The sequence below is a fragment of the Acomys russatus genome, chromosome 22 (genome assembly GCF_903995435.1).
Source record: "Acomys russatus chromosome 22, mAcoRus1.1, whole genome shotgun sequence".
Lineage (NCBI taxonomy): Eukaryota > Metazoa > Chordata > Mammalia > Rodentia > Muridae > Acomys > Acomys russatus.
The window spans coordinates 25305156-25325840 of record NC_067158.1 but is presented as its reverse complement, the minus strand read 5'-3'; the positions used below and the strand labels follow the sequence as shown (position 1 = coordinate 25325840).

At 50.3% G+C, this 20685-nt stretch overlaps 2 protein-coding genes across 2 annotated transcripts; one reads left to right on the top strand and one right to left on the bottom strand.

Moving 5' to 3' along the window:
- Positions 1-667: 667 nt before the first annotated feature.
- Tacc3 (transforming acidic coiled-coil containing protein 3) lies at positions 668-14793 on the bottom strand. Its single transcript, XM_051165064.1, has 16 exons — positions 14624-14793; positions 12222-12384; positions 11951-12093; positions 8188-8269; positions 7371-7854; positions 7122-7241; positions 5455-5507; positions 5057-5160; positions 4139-4235; positions 3957-4058; positions 3473-3549; positions 3349-3392; positions 2567-2727; positions 1288-1394; positions 1085-1205; positions 668-901 (listed from the first exon to the last, which is right to left on the bottom strand). The coding sequence occupies exons 2-16, from the start codon at positions 12381-12383 to the stop codon at positions 836-838; spliced, it is 1923 nt and encodes a 640-aa protein (XP_051021021.1). The 5' UTR covers position 12384; positions 14624-14793; the 3' UTR covers positions 668-835.
- Positions 14794-15429: 636 nt separating this feature from the next.
- On the top strand, positions 15430-19845 carry Tmem129 (transmembrane protein 129, E3 ubiquitin ligase). Its single transcript, XM_051164946.1, has 4 exons — positions 15430-15757; positions 17636-18110; positions 18692-18851; positions 18955-19845. The coding sequence occupies exons 1-4, from the start codon at positions 15553-15555 to the stop codon at positions 19201-19203; spliced, it is 1089 nt and encodes a 362-aa protein (XP_051020903.1). The 5' UTR covers positions 15430-15552; the 3' UTR covers positions 19204-19845.
- Positions 19846-20685: the final 840 nt, after the last annotated feature.

The window sequence follows — 20685 nt, the reverse complement described above, 5'->3', positions numbered from 1 at the left end:
ACTCGCTTTGTAGACCAGGCTGGCCTCAAACTCAAAGCAATCCGCCTGCCTCTGCCTCCTGAGTGCTGGGATTAAAGGCGTAATAAATAAATAAATAAATCTTTTAATTTTTTTTTTTTTTGGTTTTTCGAGACAAGGTTTCTCTGTGATAGGTTTGGCTGTCCTAGACTCACTTTGTAGACCAGGCTGGCCTCGCACTCACAGTGATCCACCTGCCTCTGCCTCCCAAGTGCTGAGATTAAAGGCGTGCGCCACCATGCCCGGCCCAAATAAATCTTTTAAAACAAAACAACATTCCATTCTGCAGGGAACCTCCTTAAGTTCAGGGAATGAATAACTCAATAGCTTCAGGAAGTTCTTGAATTTGTGTTTCTCTAGACCCCACCTCTCTTCCCAAGCTTATAGAACAGCGCTCTCAGCCTTCGCTGGAAGTCAAGGGTTGCAAACCCTGTGGGGTCACCTAAGACCACAGGAAAAGACAGGTATTTACATTATAGCTCATAGCAGTAGCAAAATGACAGTTATGAAATAATCTTATTGTTGCGGGTCAACTCAACATGAGGTGGATCCCTGTGAGTTCAAGGCCAGCCTGGTCTACAATGTGAGTCCAGGACAGCCAAGGCTACACAGAGAAACTCTGTCTTGAAAAACCAGAAAACAAACAAACAAAAATAAACAACAGGACCTAGGTTGACTTTGAAATTAAACTTTAGTTTTTTCAGAGTAATGTGACTTAGAAATGAATAGTGGTTAAAAGACCACACAAAAGAGAGATATCAGACAGACAAAGAAAAGGACAGACAGACAGAAGAGGGCTGGTGATAGCTGGCTATGGTCAGATCTTCTCCATTTTAGAGATGAGGTCATCGCAGATCCTGGTCAGCTCATCATTTTCTTTAGTCTGAAGGAGAAAAGATGAGGCTGGTTTCTGTGGGGTTTCAGAGGGAGTGGCAACTCAGATCTCACCCGACTCAAGTAAGAAAGGAGATTAGAAAGGAAAAGCCTGGCCGGCCCTGGACTTCTGAGAGATATGGCCAGGCAATCCCTGTATGAAAGCCAGTTCCAAAGCATGGCCTTGCCTTACCTTCTGCTCCACAGTCTTCTCCAGTGAGTGGATCTGCATCTGTGCCTTCCTCAGGCTTGCCTGGAAAGCCAGTGCCTCTGCTTGGGCCTTGCTGCGTACCTGGGCGATCTCCTCATTTGCACTTATGGGGCAGAAACAGACACAGGGCTAGGCCTGGCCCAGCAACAAGCTGACCAGCCCCCGTCCCAGGATCTTGCACTTACAGCTTGAGCTTTTCTTCCGCATGGGCCTTCAGTGCCTGGTACCTCTGGCCTTCCCTTTCAATCTTCGCTATGTATTCCTCAACACACTTCTTCAGTGACTCTTCATTCTTGAGAACGGACAGGTAGGAAACACTAAAGGTGCGCTGTTCCATCAGAGCCAGAGCCCTGTCCAGGCGCAGACTAGAGACACTTATGGCTTTTGGGGACATTAGTGATACAGAACTTGGCATTTTCCCTTTAGGAAAAGCCTTGAGTTGGGCGAGGTGGCGCACGCCTTTAATCCCTGCTCTCAGGAGGCAGAGGCAGGTGGATCTCTGTGAGTCTGAGGCCAGCCTGGTCTACATAGTGTGTTCTAGGACAGCCAGGGCTACATAGAGAAACCATGTCTCAAAAAACAAACAAAACAAGCCTCTTGATGTCCACTTACAGTCTATCCCACCTTCAAGGTGCACAGAGCTTCTGGATTTCCACTTCTGGGACCCGGACCTGATCCCCAGGCCCTATACCACCAGGCATCTGCTCCTGCTTCAGAGTGCAAGCCAAGAACAGGACCACTGCATACTACGAGCCGGTGGCAGCACAATCCTCAGGGATGTATATAGCCCTGCTCCCCCAGGGCACTCTGTGGACCTTTCATACCCACAGTGAAAAGTTGAGACTACCAAGGGTCATGTAGCAGGGGTACTGGAGCTCAGTAGCTGGCTTTTCAAATGACTTCCGTTTTCTCCATTAGATATCCTGGGGAAGTTCAGTTTTCCCTTTCTTGCAAGATATCCCCGAGCTGACTATCAGCTATACTACAAACTCCATCTTTCTTTCTTTTTTATTTTGGTTTTTTGAGACAGGGTTTCTCTGTGTAATAGCCCTGGCTGTCCTGGACTCACTTTGTAGACCAGGTTAGCCTCAAACTCACAGAGATCCACCTGCCTCTGCCTCCCAAGTGCTGGAATTAAAGGCATATGCCGCCGCCATGACCCAGCCACAAACTCCAACTTTCAGGAATACCAATTTCGGTGTTTTTTGGGGAGGGTTGGGGGTGGCTAATGGAGATTGAACCAAGGGCCCCATATATGCCAGGCATATGACCACTGAGCGGGGAAGCCCCCGACTCCTCTGCTGAGGCTCCCACAGCCTCCAAACCTCTGCCTCAGAGATGTGGTTGTGCAGCTTGTCTTGTTGCTAAGATATCACACGCCTGGTGCCAAGGACAAGGACAGTCAAGGACCCATGGGTGTGGACTACGCCTTGTAAAGCAAGGACCAGAGGGGACACAACACACCTTGCGGTAGCCTTCAATCACTTCCTTCTGCTTCTCAAACCGCTTGAAAAGGTCAGAGAAGGACTTTTCCATGGAGTTCAGGTCTGCAGTAAGCTGGTCTCTCTCTTTTAGGACCTTCTGGATTTTGTCTTCAGCAAGTTCCTTCTGTTTCTCAGCATCCTCTTTAAAAAAGCCAAGCACCTGGGACTAAGAAGCAGCCACTACACTGGGGTGCCGGAAACAGCACTAAGACAAGGGGTGAGACACAGGCAGCTGGAGAGACGAGTAGCCAGGAGCAGGGGGCAGCAGGTGTGGATACTACTAAAGTGACCTGTAAGCCCCCAGCCCCATTTCATGGCCCAGAAGACAGCCTTTCCCATGTCAGCCCCATCAGGAGCTTGTCCCGGACCCAGCAGTGAGATGCTTAGATAACACCAGCAAGATCTGGAAGTAGCAAGGGCCAGACTCTAAGGTCCATGTGAGGGCATGGGTCGTGTGGTTTATGGGTCTTAGGGGGAAGGAGAGCAGGAAGACTGGTCCCAGCCATCACTGGCTTGATAGATCCCTACAGGATCTGTGTTTCTACTCTGATACTTGCAATTAATTATCTCTGGGGAGGGGAAGGCAGGACAGGGCATGGTGTGACAGTTGCATGGCACCTGTCCCTCCTAAGAGTTTTGGCCACCAGCTGTTCAGGGAATGCCAGTCACATTGGCACCTCACTTCATTAAGCCCTCACACCTTCAGTGGCTCCAGAGCATGGCTTGGAAGAATGGCCACAGGGGGGCACAGCTGGTACTCACCCATTGACTTGTACACGATCTTCTCAAAGCCATCCACGATCTTCCTACAGAAGAAGGGAAGAGGAGTGGGTATCTGTGACTGTCTCGCAAGCACACCGAGGTCAGCACTGGGCCGGAGTCTTACCCCATCTCCAAGTATTTCTCGTTGAGGTCCTCATACTTGCTTCTCAGCTCCAAGTTCTCCTGTTGTGTTGCATTCACCTATAAAACCACACACCTGTGATGGCGGGCGGACCACAATCCCAGGCCTTGGGGCACCTTTCCTACTAGGGATTGTTTCATTCACATCCAAGGTCTCTGGAGATATGCTACTGTGCTATAGGAACTCCAGTCGTGAAGCCAAGTGGGGCTGCTGGTCATGCTCATGAAGGGAACCCAGCAGGCACTTGAGTATCTCTTAATGTGTTAATCTATTCACCACAAGGGGGCTCCCCAAACCCATTCCAGTTGGCTGTACATAAGCAGGCACCACAGGCCCAAGTTCAGGTGGGGGCCCTCAGGGGTGTCCTGGTGATGTTCATTGATCTGAGACAGACAGAAGGATGTAGGAAATCCCTTCGGGCAGCCCGTGTGCCAAGTTTACAAAGACGCTACCAGCCTGTTCTCACCATTGCGTCCAGGTCTTTCTGGCTGTATTGCAGCACATCTACAATAGGCTCAGCAGGAAGGAGGCCTCTGGGCTCCAGGACACACAGGGGTGGGCCTGATACCTGTGTGGGTAAAACAAAGGCTCTCAAGGTCTCATCTCTTTAGACCACAGAAATCTCTCTAAAGACATTAAAGTGCTTACAGGAACATCCAGAGCGCCCAAGAAATCTAAATCCACAAGCTTGGCTTCCATTGGATTTCCCGCAGCAGACTGAGCAGACTCATCTGTGTCCTGTGTACTAAAACCAAACACCTCATGCTCTGAGTATTGAATAGGACAAATAGGGCATAAAAGTCAGTTCTGTTGTTTACTTAACAAGCTTTGTGTTTGGGTCTTAGTCTAACAACAAAACCAAAAGAGAACACACATATGAAAAGGCTAGGAGTCAAGACTGTAGCCTGGGGCTGGCAGTTACTGGCTCAAGTCCTCTTCTCTGTCATCTGCCCACTCATGGTGCCCATGAGCCATGCCTGATGCTTATAGTATAGCAAGCTGTGTAGACACATTAGATGCCTTACTATGGTGTCCTTAGAGTGCACAGGGTCAATACCTAGTTAGAGGGGGCAATCCTTTCTTCCTTGGTTTCAAGAGTCTTGTGTTAAATTTAGCAAATAATTCTCAGTATTACTTGATTTATATTTTCTTCCAAAGTAGTAGTCACCAGCCTGGATTTTCCACAAATATCAGATTTGAAGGCTCTATGGCTTCTGTCACAACTGTTTAGGTTTGCCTTTATAGTTTAATTTGTCATAGATGATTCATGAAGAAACAGATACACTGTGGAACTAGAATTCCACTCATAAAAAGACTGTCTGACATGGCCCAGTTTGGACTCCTAATTGTGCCCTTACTGCTCATGTGAGAGCATGGCAGAGCTCCTTTCTAGAACATGGACTACCTGACTCACGAGGCTAGCTCTAGGCTCAGTGTCCTGTTTGTCTACCACCATCACTTAGTCTAGTTGAGATTAGCCCTTTTCTACAAGTTTTTAATGAATACACTTAGTAACAGCCACTAGACTCCTTAGTTTGTGCTAACCGCTTCAAAGGAGGGACATACCTATTTGTCACTGGGACCACTGGCACTGGACGCAAAGGGCTCTCTTTCAGGAGGGGGTCAAATTTCAAATACAAAGACTGCTTCCTCCAGGCTGACTCCTTAAACTGAGAGTTGGAGAGATGGAACAAGGAAAATCATCAGGATTTACCATTGCTTCCACAGACACATCCCCAGGAGCCAGGGCATTCTTGTTGTGCAAAGGAGGCTGGGGAAACCAGAATACAACCTGAGGGTCCAGGATTATCTGCGAGTGAGGGGGCACGTGGGTCAGGACAATGGCTGTTAGCCTCGGACATGACCAGCCACAATGTAGGAGCCGCAGGATGCTCCAGGCACCGAGCATAAGTGCCTGGGTCACACATTTCAGGGGAGGCTGCCATAAAGGGTTAGGAACCTACCGAGGAAGCTCCAAACTGCTCCAGGTAATCCACGTCAGCGCCAGTACCTAGAACTGAGAACAGTAGCCATTCACCTTAAATACTGCAGCCCTGAGTGCCGCATACTCCAAACACTCAGCAGAGTGGGGCCACTGTTCTTTGAAATACATTTAAGAGGTTATTCCAGCAGCCAACCTAGCAGCTTAGCAGCTTCCCAGCTTCTACGAAGAAAGCCCCAGCTAAGCCCTAGTTTTGTACAAGGAGAGCAGTCCTCTTTCCCACTTCATATTCAGTAAAGACACTTAAAAAATTCTATCCCAGGGCTGGAGAGATGGCTCAGAGGTTAAGAGCTCTGCTTGCTCTTCCAAAGGTACTGAGTTCAACTCCTAGCAACCACATGGTGGCTTACAACCATCTGTAATGAGATCTGGTGCCTTCTTCTGGCCTGCAGGTATACATGCAAGCAGAATACTACATACATAATAAATAAATAAATCTTGAAAAAAAAAAAAAATCTATCCCAGCAGGGCATGGTAGCACATGCCTTTAATCCAGTACTCGGGAGGCAGAGGCAGGCAGATCACCATGAGTTCCAGGCCAGCCTGATCTACAGAGCAGTCCAGCACAGTCAAGGCTACACAGAGAAACCCTGTCTCAAAAAACCAAAAAATAAAATAAAATCCTAGCACTCAAGAGGCAGAGGCAGAGGCAGGTGGATCTCTGTGAGTTCGAGGCCAGCCTGGTTTACAAAGAGTCCAGGACAGCTAGAGCTGTTACCAAGAAAAACTGTCTTGGAAAACACACACACACACACACATACCCACCACCACCACCACCACCAATAACAACAACCAAAAACAAAGGTGGGGGGAACTCAACAACACACACATACACACACACACCAAAAACCAAACCAAAATTCTATTCCAGGTTGACTGTGAAGATGTTCATGGACAGAGACCCAGCTGTCACTTTTTCTTTCTGGAGACTGCCTCTCTAGTCTAGGCTGGCCTTGAATTCCCTATGTAGCCCAGGAGGACCCTGAACAATTTTTCTTTTCTTTCTCTTTTTGAGACAGGGTCTCGCTTTATCTCTGGCTGTCCTGAAACTCGCTCTGTAGACCAGCTTGGCCTTGAACTCAGAAATCCACTTGCCTTTGCTGGAATTAAATGGCCTGTGCTACCACTATCAAGCTGGTCAAGGTGTTTCATCACACCAATAGCAACCCTAACTAAGACAATACGCACCCCTCTTTTCTGGGGCGGGGGGCGGAGATAGGGCTTCTCTGTGTAGCCTTGGCTATCCTGGACTCTCTGAAGACCAGGCTGGCCTCAAACTCAGAGATCCTCCTGTCTCTGCCTCCCTGAGTGCTGGGATTAAAGGAGTGCATCACCACACCCAGCTCAATACCCCATCTTTTAAGGACCAAAACGTTTTCAGTTTCTTCCCCCTTCTTGAAACAAGGTTTCTCTGTGTGACAGCCACGGTTGGCCTGAAACTCAAAGAGATCCTCCTGCCTCTGCTTCCCCAAATGTTGTGATTAAAGGCATGAACCACCGTGCCTAGCTGGGACCGAAGTTTTTTATGTGAATTAGGCACGGAAGAGCCTGTGGAATAACAACCTGCAGGTATATAGTGTCCATAGGGACTTTCAGGGAAACTTATGGTGACACGTCAGGGCCACATACCTTCTGCTGGGTCTCTGAAACTCTCTTCCTTTAGGTCCAAAATTGGGTCTAGTCCCTGATGGGAAGGCTCCAGCACCGGCTCAGTAGGAGGGGCCATCAGTTCATTGTCCAAGACAGACTCTGGTTCCTGAAGGGAAGGCTGCAGCACTGGCTCACTGGGAGTGGCCATCAGCTCACCATCCACAACAGACTCTGGTTCCTGAAGGGAAGGCTGCAGCACTGGCTCAATGGGAGCAGCTATGAACTCACTGTCCATGATAGAATCTGGTCCCTGATGGGAAGGCTGCAGCACTGGCTTGATGGGAGAAGCCATGAGCTCACTGTCCACAATAGACTCTGGTCCCTGATGGGAAGGCTCCAGCACTGGCTCAATGGGAGCAGCCATGAGCTCACTGTCCATGATAGACTCTGGTCCCTGATGGGAAGGCTGCAGCACTGGCTTGATGGGAGAAGCCATGAGCTCATTGTCCACGGTAGACTCTGGTCCCTGATGGGAAGGCTCCAGCACTGGCTCAATGGGAGCAGCTATGAGCTCACTGTCCACGATAGACTCTGGTCCCTGATGGGAAGGCTGCAGCACTGGCTTGATGGGAGAAGCCATGAGCTCATTGTCCACGGTAGACTCTGGTCCCTGATGGGAAGGCTCCAGCACTGGCTCAATGGGAGCGGCCATCAGCTCACCATCCAGAACACTCGTGGAAGCTGAAGTGCTTGAGGAATTCAAGATTTCCTCCTAGAGGAAAGTGAGTATCACCTTGCACAGTGAGGTTCTGGGTGAAGCAGAGCCCCACCCACTGTCCTCAAAATAAACCCAGCTAAGGAGGCAGCTCTAGGGGAGGGGAGATAGTAGCATTGTTTCCTACCCTGTCACCAGAAGACAACTGGTGGCCTCTTGTGCCATGTTATTTTTCTTTTTCTGAGACAAGGTCTCACTCTGTAGCCCAGGCTGTCCTAGAACTCAGAGCTGCCTGCCTCTGCCTCCCAGAGTATGCACCCCTATGCCTCAATGTTATTTTTCTATACAGTATGTAATAATGTGACAGCATCTATCCATGCACATACATACCTGTAACTTGCCTTCTGCTCTTAGGATCTCAGCTGCCGACTGAACAACAGGGGCATCATCCACTGGGGCCAAAGGCAGCTGGCTGCAAAGACAAGAATCAGAGCTGGGTCTTCCCCGTGTTCCCTCGATTATTTACTTCCCTCTTATGTTGGTTCACTTGAGCGCTGTTCACGCTGAAAGGCACATGAGGTCTCTCTGGAGGTGACAGACTGTTTGGCTACTGCAATAAAAGCACCTAATTTCAGGTCACATCTGCCCCTTGGAGTACCTAAAAGTAGTGGCTTACTGTGGTGCCCACTTTTCCCCCACTTAAAAAAAGAGAGATGGTCTGGAGGTTAAGAGCACTGGCTGCTCTTCCAAAGGACCCAGGTTTAATTCCCAGAACCCACATGGCAGCTCACAACTGTGTCTAACTCCAGTTCTAGGGGATCTGACACCCTCACAGAGACATATGTGCAGGCAAAACACATAAAAATAAATCATTAAAAAAGAAAAAAAGGCCGGGCAGGCGTGGTGGTGCACGCCTTTAATCCCAGCACTCGGGATGCAGAGACAGGCAGATTGCTGTGAGTTCAAGGCTAGCCTGGTCTACAAAGCGAGTCCAGGACAGCCAAGGCTACAAAGAGAAACCCTGTCTCGAAAAACAAAAAACAAAACAACAACAACAAAAGAAAAGAAAAAGAAAAAAAAGAAAGAGAGAGATGGTCTTACCACATAGACAAATCTGGATTCCAACTTTTTTTTTTTTTCCAAGACAGAGTTTCTGTGTAATAGCCCTGGTCATCCTTGACTCGATGTGTAAACCATGCTGGCTTGAACTCACAGAAATCTGCCTGCCAGCACTTGGGAGGCAAGCGGATCACTGCGAGTTCAAGGCCAGCCTGGTCTACAAAGTGAGTCCAAGAGAGCCAGGACAGATAAACCCTGTCTCAAACCATCCCCTACACCAAAAAAACAAAACAAAAAAACCAACAACAAAAAAGCCGCAGCTGGTCCTGACATGACAATGTTCGCCTTTCTGACTTACTGGCTTGGAGAATTCTCCATGTGTGTAGGCCAAGCAAGGCTAATCTGTTCCTGGGCTCTCTGGGAGTTTAGCCTTTTTACCATTATATTTGGAGTTGCCTCCAAATGGGTTGAAGTTTGGGTCATCCAACTTCTCCCAGTTAAGGTTTGGTAAGAGCCCCAGGAAGTAGCCTGGCGACATTCATCCTCCCCCCGCCATCCCATCTTTTTCTTCTGCTTCTTTGGGTATCTATCTGCTCCTGGCTGGCCTCTGATTTCTTCAGGAGAGGCTGGAGGCCAGGTCTCCCTGCCAGTCTCCTTGGTGAAGACACCTTTGTGTTGGTGGCATCATCAGAGAAGTCAAATTCTAGACTTACGGAGTCATGACTTGATGAATTTGGCTAGTAGCTTCTTCTTGAGGTGGGATTGAGTTCTTAGATGAACACAAATGGAAAGGGGGCGGGGTGCCTGCTGCTGGCTCAAGGGTGCCTACAATTTTGGGGCAGGCTGAGGCCTCATAAATCAGGTCTGGAGTGTTTTGCTTAGCTTTACTAACTAAATTGTTTCTGAGCTAAATGAAGTCCTGCTTAAACTGCCTGTGTGTTTCTTGATTGACTGCTATACTACTTCCTAGATAGGGGGACCTTGGGGTACTAGAAGACAATCCCTGAAAAATCAAACATCTAGCCAATCACTGTGTTTGTACCCCAACCCTCCACCAAACAAGCTCCATGAGCTACCACCTGGGCATCCTGCTGTCCTTATTATGCAGGTTCAGCTGAGTACTCTAAAATAACGAACGGCTGTATGGTACACGCATGCCTAGGCCATCAAGGATAAGCTCACAAGTGACACTCATAACTCGTGTCACTCAGAGTCGCCCCCTAGCAGTACAGATAGAGACAAGAACTTCCTTGGCTTCCAAGTAGGCTGCATTCACTGGGCAGTGGTGGTGGTGCACGCCTTTAATCCCAGCACTCGGGAGGCAGAGGCAGGTGGAGCCCTGAGTTTGAGCCCAGGACAGCCAAGGCTATACAGAGAAACCCCGTCTTGAAAAACAAACAAACAAGGCTGGATTCATAGCAGCCAAGTGCCAACCAACTTGTTTCTGAGGTTGTTATAGACAGTGTTTGACTTAAACGCCAATCGCACTAGATTGAATTTCAAAAAGTACAAAATAAAGTTGTAAAGTAACAAGGATACCAGAAAAGAGCAACAGGTTTAGGTGGGCTTGGATAGGACAGAGAAGGCACAAGGCCCAGAGAGGTCATGCCATTAAGGTTAGGAGCACAAAAGCGATGTTTTATTCCTCATGTTTTTCTCTCTAATATAAAACAAAATATTAAAAAAAAGCTTCAACACCTGAATTAGTAAAATCAGCAAAATCATACCAGAGCCTGCTCTTGCTCTGGATAAAGATATCTTTGTGTTTTAAGTACTTAAAAAAAAAAAAAAATGTGCATTGGTGTTCTGCCAGCCTGCATACTGTATGAGCTTCCCGGAAATTGGAGTTGCAGGCAGTTGTGAGCTGCCACGTGGGTGCTGGGAATTGAATCCAGGTCCTCTGGAAGAGCAGCCAGTGCTCTTTTTTTTTTTTTTTTTGGCTTTTCGAGACAGGGTTTCTCTGTGTAACCTTGACTGTCCTGAACTCGCTTTGTAGACCATGCTGGCCTCGAACTCATAGCAGTCCACCTGCCTCTGCCTCCCAAGTACTGGGATTAAAGGTGTGCGCCACCACTGCCCGGCTTGCAGCCAGTGCTCTTAACTACTGAGCCATGTCTCTAACCCTGAAGCCAGACTGGTGAAGTGCTAATTCCGAGGCAAAGTGTTAGCACCTGCTTGTTATTTCCATAGGGTTCCTGGCAGGGAAATGCTTTACGCACCTGCGGGTGAAGCTTCTTTTCATCCTTTTAACTACACCTGCTGGTTTTTTTTTTTTTTAAGTTTATTTTTATTTTATATGCATTGGTGTTTTGCTTGCATATTTTCTGTGTGAGGGTGTCGGATCCCCTGAAACTGTAGCTACAGGCAGTTGTGAGCTGCAATGAGGCTGCTGAGAATTGAACCCTGGCCCTCTGGAAGAGCAGGGTCGTCTCTCTGGCTCCACCTGTTCTTGTTTTTTAGGTTTTTCAAGACAGGGTCTCTCTGTGTAACAGCACTAGCTGTCCTGGACTAGCTTTTGTAGACCAGGCTGGCCTTGAACTCACAGTGATCCACCTGCCTCTGCCTCCCGAATGCTGGGACTAAAGGCATGCGCCACCACACCGGGGTATTCTGGGCTTTCTTAATGCAGGTACTGAGGATTGAACTCAGGTTCTCATGCTGTGTAGCAAAAAGTATCAAGGGAGCCACCTCCCAAGCCCCGATTAATTGATTGTATGATAATTTCTCTGCCTATGAGCTCTATCTGCTCCCTCCAAGTCTTGAGCACAGGAAGGAGGCAAGTGCTAATTTCAAGCAGAAGGGAGAGATAAGCAGAACTCAATAGAAAGGAAACAATAGATCATTTTTCTGGAAATGAGATCTAGTTATTCCATCAAGTTATAGAAATAAAGGCTGCGTGGTAGGGACACAGCAAAGGACTGAAGGATGGAATTAAAACAGTCCAACTACCGGATGATTAACTCTCTTCCTAACAACTGTGCCAGGTTAAGGGCACTTAAGGGCAGTGATCAGGAAAAAAAAAGTCCAGATATGACAGGACTGCAGGCTTTTGTAACAACCCCCAGAGAGGATAGAATCAAATGTCATCACTTACTTCTCTTTCTGAAAGATGTCACAGTGGTCGTTTTCTAATCCAATACTGTCATCCAGAGCAAAAGGATTGTTAAGTTTGCTGGTCATATTAGGACTTAGGATTTTGTGTGTCTGTGGATCCCGAAGAGGTGTCTGAAAAGTCACCTAGTGAAAGAAGAGGAGAGTGCTCCATAACACAAGGTCTCACCTCACAAGCAAGCCAAAGTGCCACAAGCAAGCCAAAGCCTCAGAAAGTCCATCCCACAGCGCCACATGAGGACACACATACATACCTTTGCTGCTTTAGCTTGGTTCTTGGGCGGTACATTTTCTTTCTGTGACAGACGAAGAACAGAGGATCTTCCGGTAAGTTCTGGTTGTGAAAACAGGAAGTCAAAGCTTTCTGGATTCTTTTCACTGGGGACATTTTCGTCATTTAAGATATGCAGACTCATTCTGAAAAAAAAAAACAGAGTATGTTTTAGTCCCCAGGAGGGTCAATGATGCTGCGGCCCATGCACAGAAATGCCCTACGAGTATAGCAAGCAGATATGCTCTTCACGAGTGCCCGTCACAGGTACAGTTACTGCTCAAAGTAGGTGTCATCTGCCAGAGCCCAGAGCCCCTTGTACTGCACCCAGTCTACTTTAGCCACGTCTTGAGCCAATTGCTAAAAGGTGTCAGGTAGAGAAAGAGAGAGATCCAGATATTTGGAGTGACTCCCATTGAAGATTTACACTGTAGGGCAAGAGCTAGGGGATATAGTCCTGGCCTTAAGAGAACCAAAGAGGTGAGTGGCAGTGGAGCACACCTTTAATCCCAGCACTTGGGAAGGCGCAGGCTGGGGATCATGGGTTCTTGGACATGAGACCTTGGGAGCTCTGGCTGAAGAGTAAGGAGAAGTGCAGAGGGAGGAAGCCATCAAAAAGAGAAGCTGGGACTGGAGAGGTGGCTCAGTGGTTAAGATAACTGTCTGCTCTTCCAGAGGACCCAGGTTCAATTCCCAGGACCCACACGGCAGCTCTCAACTGTCTGTAATTACAGTTCCAAGGGATCTGACACCCAAACACCAATGCACATGAAATAAAATTAAATTATTTTTAAAAATTAAAAGGAGGGGGGCGAGGAGGGAGAGAGAAACAATTGCTGCTTCTGCTTTTGGGGCCCACGAGGAAATATGCGAGGGAAGGGACAGACCAGAAAGGTTCTTGTAGCCAGAGAGGTAGACTAGGTTGTTCAGCAAGGTACACAGGTCATAGGGTAAGAAGAAAACAAATCAAGAGCAATATTTAGGATTTTTGGCCAGAAACACTAGGGGAAGGGCACTGCAGTGGCTGTGGAATTGACAAGCAGAGGCCTCTGGACTGTATGGCCTTGGATAGTCTTTCTGGCAGGAAGGTGTAAGAACGGCCAGCTCAGCTTTTGCTTAGGATGGGGTTTCTTTGGGGGGGGGGGAGGGGTAACATGGTGCAGGGAAACGCATGTGAAGGAGGCCAAAGGTTGACATGAGGTATTTTCTTCAATTGCTTTCTATCTTATTAGAGTAGCTACCTGAACCTGGAGCTCACTAACTCAGCAGGATTGGCCAGTGAGCTCCACGGACCCTCTAGTCTGCTTGCCCAGTGCTAGGATGAGAGGCGGGTGCAGTCATGCCACACAAACTGCGGGTGGGTGCTAAGGACCTGAATCAGGTCCTCCCCCAGTCCGCGGAGGGAGTTCTTGGGGGGCAAAGCTTGACAAGCCAGGTTTGGGTTTTCATGGCTTCTTGGTGCAGAAGTGACACTGGGGTGGGAGAGGGAGCATGTGAAAGCTTTTTGACGTTGCTGCCACACACCTGTCCTCATGAGATTAAAGCACGGGGTCTAGGTGCCTGGAGGAGACCATACAGCTGAAGTTGATGATGGTCTCCCAGGTGGAGTACTAGGGGTGGGAGGAGAACGGAAGGATGAGACCTCTCCCACCTGGAACAGTGTTGGCAGGTGGGAGTTTAAAAATCAAGCGATCATGACTGGAAATATGCATTTCTGAGTCAAACTGTATAGGTCTAGGCATGAGGTATAGCTAGAGTGGAGGAAAAAGGCCTTAGACTTAAGGAGCCTGTTCGGGGAAGAATGCTAGAGAAAATGGAAACCCATTTGACAGGACCATCTGTAGTCGGGAAGAAAGCATTTCCAAGAGAAGCCACTTATTCAGAGGTTGTGTAGCCAGGCCTATAGAAGAGCGACTTAGAGGCACCAGCCCAGTACCAACAAAGTGTCCCCTAGGGCAATGGGTTCTGGAGAACCGACGACAGACAGAACAGGTTCGCAGAAAAGGTAAAAGAGAGAGACTCGGGGCGAAGGATATCCTGGCTCTAAGGTAAGAATCTCATATACGACACACTCGACAAGAACAAGAACCTGGAGAGTAAATAGTCATGCGCGTCTCTTTGGAGGATTATCAGTTGGCTCAAACCGAACTCATTGGCAGAACTCATTGGCAGCCCGGAATGCAGCCTGTGGGTGCCAGTCCTGCCTAGGAGGCTTGGTGGATCCCTTAGCTCAGAAAAGTGGTCCCTAGAGGTAGGGGTGGCTCCTCAAACAAAGAGAGAAAGCGAAACTGCCCAGGAAGAGAGCGGCATTCCCGCCAGTAGGAATCCAGATCCGCGGGGCTGATCCCCACCCCCGCCCGCGGGAAATGGGAAGTCACCGTTTACCTGCGTACTGTTGCCGGGCCCGGGGCCCGCGCCGCCGCCCACCGCAGGGGAGGAGCGCCGCGCCTACGGCGCGCTAGAAATACAAGCTGGGAAGAAACCGAGCTGAAGGAATCCCGAACAAGTTCCGCTCTCACACAGTACGTGACGGTCCTCCGCGGCGCCCGCCCAAGATTCAAATACCGAGAGTTGACGTCCCCTAGCCAATCAGCGCGCGGCAAAAGAGGAACCGCTTAGCAGCAGGCGGCCAATACCAGGACACACTGGTCCCGCCCTTTACGGCAAGTGGTTCCGCGTTCCGCTTCCGGGACGGGGGGGGGGGAGGTGGGCGCGTCGGGGTGTCTGGGAATAGTAGGCTTGGCGCCTCGCAGGCCAAGTTTGTCCGTCGGTAGGCAGTCACTGTGCCGCCCACCATTCCCCTGACAATCTCAGGGTGGCCGTGAAGGCAGTCAGAGAGCAATTAGCTCTGGCTTGGCTTTTCTTAGCTGTTAAATGAAACCAGCTGCAGTGTCTCCTCCGAACTGCTTATAAGGGAGAGGCTGCACCCAAGCGGGAGGCCTCTGGGCAGCTCACAACTCGTGGGTCTGCGGTTCCTAGAGTCTTCTTTCCCCCCCCTCCCCCCAAATGCCGGGGTGGCCTCTGGAGACTCTGTGTCCCAGAGTGCCCTTCGGGTCACCTGATGTGGACAAGCTGAGGAGGGACTCCATCTCCTAGAATGCTTTGCGGGCAACCTGAGGAGGGACTCCATCTCCTAGAATGCTTTGCGGGTGCCTTGACGCGCGGCGGAACGCTCTCAGTCTCCCAAAATGCCTCGCGGGCATCCTGATAGGACTCCATCTCCCAGAGTGCGGTTCGGTGGTGGCTGCGACATCCTTCCAACTGTCCAGGGCTGGACTCCCCTGCCTGTGCCCGGCGGGGTGAGCTGCGGCGCGATGGACAGCCCTGAGGTGACCTTCACTCTGGCTTACCTGGTCTTCGCAGTTTGCTTCGTGTTCACGCCCAACGAGTTCTACTCAGCCGGGCTCACGGTTCAGAACCTGTTGTCGGGCTGGCTGGGCAGCGAGGATGCCGCCTTCGTGCCTTACCACCTTCGGCGAACTTCCGCCACACTACTGTGTCACTCACTGCTGCCGTTGGGTGAGCCTCCTGCGCTCGGAACGGGGGTTGGCGCTTAAGTGGTGCTCGGAGACTCCAAGGATGAGGAGACTCTCCGCCGAAACCGGTGCAGAGAACCCGGTCAAGAGCGGGTGCAAGCGAGCGGGATCTGTGCAGCCCAGGCTGTAAGCTGAGCGCTCTAGGGCACCCTGTGCTCTGCCCGTTTGAGAGGTTGGCGGCCCAGGAGGTGGCCAGCGAGTGATGTTCGGGTGGGGCCGGGCCACCGTGGCTGGAGTGCAGAATCGTTAAGCTTGTTTGCCATGTTGGACGTTTTCTAGGAAAGGGCTCCTGTTGACTCCTTACAACAGGAGTTGGAGGGCTGCCTGGGGAAGGTGGGTGTGGGGAGAGCATGCAGAGGTTGAAGACGTTCAAGGTGGGGTATACTGATGGAGAGTCTTCTTTTCCAGGCTAGGTCTATGGCCCTGTCCAAGGCATGTGGTGTCTCATATGCTAGTGGGTCCTCTGAGAGGCCCATTGTAGGTTATTTGGAGGGTAGGATGGGAGAACTCCTGGGATATGGCAGTGATTAGAGTCTAAGAACCAGATGAAGGAGACCTTTGGAGGATGCAGGCACAGGGAAAGACAGGTCTGGAGAACAGACGGCTGACAGCCTGGCATATTTGCACCTCTTGGCACAGGAATGATTGGAGGATGCAGCAGCTTAGGTCGCCAGGGAGACGGAGGCAGGTATGGTAGTAGAAACACTCAGGTCTGTTTTGAGAAGGAGGTGGGTTGAGCAGAGCCCATTGGGGAACTGAAACTGGAGCTGGCATGACCATGTCGTCCTCGTTTGGTTCGGGAACCCCAGGCCCTGTAAGGCAGATAAAGTGGGGCTCTGAGGCAGGGTTCTCTGACCAGAGGCGGTCTGGTGGGCTTTTGGATCCCCCTTACCTGTACTCATGGGCACCCCCATGCCTGAACAAGTTAGTAAGCACAAGCCATTCAGGGAGGTCATATTGACAGCAGGCAGACAGCGCGCTGGCTTCTGTTGCTACATAACCATAACAAGTTATTTTAACACTCTCAATGAGTTGGCTAAAAGCAAACATTTACTATTGGTTCTTGCAGATTGGAGCCTTCCCGAACAGTACCTTACCCTCTACTTTATAGAACATTTGATGTCCAGGTTGTTCCTTGTTGGGCCAACAGGACCCTAAAACTGGTTTCTCTGTTCTTGCAACATGCCCTGTCATTGAGTACTGGCTTACTTCCTTGTACAGTGCCCTGGCTCTGATACAGGCTATGTTGGATCTGCCTCCTCAGAGGAGGCAAAATTGAGAGACCAAGATACAGCCCAAGGAACTGTGTCAGGTGTGCCAGTGGTCAGTACTGTGCAAAGACATTGTGTTTCCTTTTGTCTTTCTAGGATTTTTTTTGTTTGTTTGTTTTTGTGTAGCCCTGGCTGTCCTGGAACTAGCTCCTGGTCTCAGGATGGCTGCAGATCCACCTGCCTTTGGCCTTCTGAGTGCTAGGATTAAAGGTGTGCACCACCACCACCCAAACTGGCAACTTTTGTTTTATTTTTCTACTTGTATTTCTGTGAAGTTATAGTGGGAAATTGATAAACATTTCCTCTAGTGTGTGGTGCCACTGCTGTGGCTAAGGGCTGAGGCAGGCCTGCTGTGGAGGTGCAGGAGTAAGGGCTGAGGCAGGCCTGCTGTGGAGGTGCAGGAGTAAGGGCAAGGTCCTGGGAGCTCACCATGCCCTAGGTGACCAGTGCGAGGCTCAGGGATGGCAATAAAGAGGAAGTAGCTCCTCTCTCCCCAGCACAGGGACAGCATTGTGGTCTCCAGATGGGTCATCCTGGGAGAGAGATAGCCCGAGCAGCCGCCTTCCCCTGAGATGTCTTTTCTTCTGCAGGCTACTACATGGGCATGTGCTTTGCAGCCTCAGAAAAGCAGCTCTACTCCCCTGGTCAGGCCCCAGAGGCCTGGCAGCTCTTCCTTCTCCTGGCTGTGACCCTTCCCCTCATCTCCTGTACCCTGATCTATTACTGGTCCTGGGACAGGTGGACCCGACACCCACTGGCCCAAACCCTGGCCCTCTATGCCCTTCCGCAATCGGGTTGGCAGGCGGTTGCCTCTTCCATCAACACAGAGTTCCGGCGGATTGACAAGTTTGCTAGCGGGGCACCTGGTGCCAGAGTGATTGTGACGGACACATGGGTAATGAAGGTGACCACGTACCGTGTGCATGTGGCTCAGCAGCAGGATGTTCACTTGACAGTGACAGAGTCTCGGCAGCATGATCTCTCACCAGACTCAAACCTCCCAGTGCAGCTTCTCACCATACGTGTGGCAAGCACCAGCCCCGCTACGCAGCCGTTTGACATTCGGTAAGTGCAGGATGGTTATGGAGGGCAGCACCTCTTAGGAGGTGCTGAGGGTAGAGGAGGACTGAGGCAGTCCTGGGGCCTATGTGACGTCAGTCAGGTGATCCCTTTAGTGTCATCCTCTTTCTTTTTTTTTTTTTTTTTTTGGTTTTTCGAGACAGGGTTCCTCTGTGTAGCCTTAGCTGTCTGGGACTCACTCTGTAGACCAGGCTGGTCTCGAATTCACAGTGATCCGCCTGCCTCTACCTCCCAAGTGCTGGGATTAAAGGTGTGTGCTACCACGCCTGGCGTGTCATCCTCTTTCAAGGCCCCGCTTGCCTTCTGCTTTCTTTGCTGTGGCTTTGCTTCACTCTTATCATTGAGCTGTCCCTCAGCTTCTTGGGATGGCCTAGGCATGTAGTTTGATGGCACCTCAGCTCCAGGCTCTTCCTAGCCTCTCTGCTGGGGATGAGTGACACCTTTGCCTTCATGGTTATCATTAGTGGCTACTTCACTGAGGTAGCTTGTCTTACCTGGCCCTGTCTGCTTTGGGTTGTGGACCCAAGGGCAGATTGGCACATCTCATCCATCCATGCCTCTTGCAGGTTGAACTCGGCGGAGTATGGTGAACTGTGTGAGAAGCTCCATGCCCCAATTCGAAGTGCAGCCAATGTGGTCATCCGCCAGAGCCTGGGTGACCTCTTCTTAGAAACATTTGCTTCCTTGGTGGAGGTCAATCCAGCGTATTCAGTGCCCAGCAACCAGGTGAGGGATGGCCCAAGTGTGAGAGTGGGTGGTACCCCTCTCCTCCCAGGACCATCTTGTAGGCCTTTTTGTAACCCCTATTGTTTCAACTACTTCTCTGTAGGAGCTCGAGGCCTGTATAGGTTGCATGCAGACACGGGCCAGTGTGAAGCTGGTGAAGACCTGCCAGGAGCCAGCGGTGGGCGAGTGCCAGCAGTGTTACTGCCGACCCATGTGGTGTCTCACTTGCATGGGCAAGTGGTTTGCCAGCCGCCAGGATCCCCAGCGCCCTGACACTTGGCTGGCCAGCCGTGTGCCCTGCCCCACTTGCCGAGCCCGCTTCTGCATCCTGGATGTGTGCTGTGTACGCTGAGCACCATAGCATAGTCTATGTCTCTCTATTAGCCAGTTTATGAGGTGTGGCTAAAGCTCCTTGACCTCTGCAGAAGGTTCTAGTTAAAGCACACACTTATCTATAGCCACTCTCTGCCTTGAGTCTGTGATTAGTTGAGGGATTTGACTTGAAGGAAATTCTTACGGAAATGCTCTGTCCCTGGACCTTCAGCATCTTCCCTTCCTGTTTACTTCCAGGTGGGTCTGATATTCCACATAGGATGTTCCGTAGCCCCAGGACATTGATGTTTGGCCCAAGAGCCTTCATTTGGCCCATTTGCCTTAATTCTATTACAGAGCATGCCTGCCCCTCAGTTACAAGCCAGGCCAATGTCTGTCCCAGGCCCTGTGCTGTTGAGAGAGTCACCAGGGTGCCACTCTAGTGTGCAGTCCTTTTCTAGGGTATTCTGGTGGCTGCGCCAGCCAAGGGACCACTTCTGGGTAGGGAGGCAGGCCAGAGTGCTCTCCCACGGTACTCATGAGCGCTGCTGCCTGTGCTTTAGAGGACCCACAGTACTCTTGGTGTCTTGTCTTACTTCTCCAGGCCAGGGGAGGTCAAGTCCCTCCTGGCCCTAGGGAGGGGTTTAGGAAGCCAAGGATCAGAAAGCCACAGCACTATCCAGAAAGAAACCCACTAGAGATGCAGCACAGGGTTAGCTGTAGCCCTTGTGGGTTGCTTGGATGAGGAGAGGCTACCTCAGTGGTTAAAGTTCTGATGGACGTATGTGCAGATGTGAGAGGCCAGGGCTGCCCTTTACCTTCCATCTCTGACACAGTGTAGCTGCCCTGAGGAGCCTACATTTGCCCAGAGAAACAGTAGTGACAGACCAAGTTAGCCCCTTACCCAGCAAACACTGCACCTAACCCCAGGGATGCCCAGTTCTGCCTGTCCCTGAAGTATGGCTGGGCGTCAGCTAGTTTCAAGGGCTGCCTGCCTAGGAGAGGCCAACTGGTTTGAGGTTATTTTATTTTTATTAACTACAGAGCATTTACTTTTATACAGATAAATGTAAATGTAGATAAATGACACAATATTTAATAAAGTGTTACTTTCCAAGTGATGTACTTCATTTTGTTTAACCTGGTAATAAAACCAAACATTTGCAACATTTGGGACCGTGGCTGGAGGAAGTTGGAAAGTCAGGTGAGTATGGTCGGAGACCAGAGAGCCATGTTAGAAACTAGCGTCGGTGCTCAGTGCATTCAGAAGGACAAGCCCTTAGAAGGCTCCACATAGTTATCTCCGCTCCCGCTGCCATCTCACCCTTTCACGCTGCTCTCGTCCAGATCTACCTTTAAGGAGTGTTGGGGCCGCCCTCACCATCTGCGCCCAGGACGTGGGGTCTGCAGGGGCCCTGGCCCCCCCAGCTAGTGTGACTCAAGCCGAGAGGACAGCACCAGAGACAGGGCAGAGAGTCTTGCAGGGAAAAAGAAGGGATCCTAAGGCCAGCCTGGTCTACAA

Excerpts from the sequence above, each read along its gene's own strand:
- Tacc3 (XM_051165064.1), bottom strand. The coding sequence starts at position 12,383 with ATGAGTCTGCATATCTTAAATGACGAAAATGTCCCCAGTGAAAAGAAT. Across the intron at positions 7,242-7,370 it reads ACCAGATTCTATCATGGACA|AGTCTGTCTTGGACAATGAA; the intron begins GTGAGTTCATAG and ends TTCAGGAACCAG. Across the intron at positions 1,206-1,287 it reads GCGGAAGAAAAGCTCAAGCT|TGCAAATGAGGAGATCGCCC; the intron begins GTAAGTGCAAGA and ends CTGCCCCATAAG.
- Tmem129 (XM_051164946.1), top strand. The coding sequence starts at position 15,553 with ATGGACAGCCCTGAGGTGACCTTCACTCTGGCTTACCTGGTCTTCGCA. Across the intron at positions 18,111-18,691 it reads ACGCAGCCGTTTGACATTCG|GTTGAACTCGGCGGAGTATG; the intron begins GTAAGTGCAGGA and ends TGCCTCTTGCAG. Across the intron at positions 18,852-18,954 it reads ATTCAGTGCCCAGCAACCAG|GAGCTCGAGGCCTGTATAGG; the intron begins GTGAGGGATGGC and ends ACTTCTCTGTAG.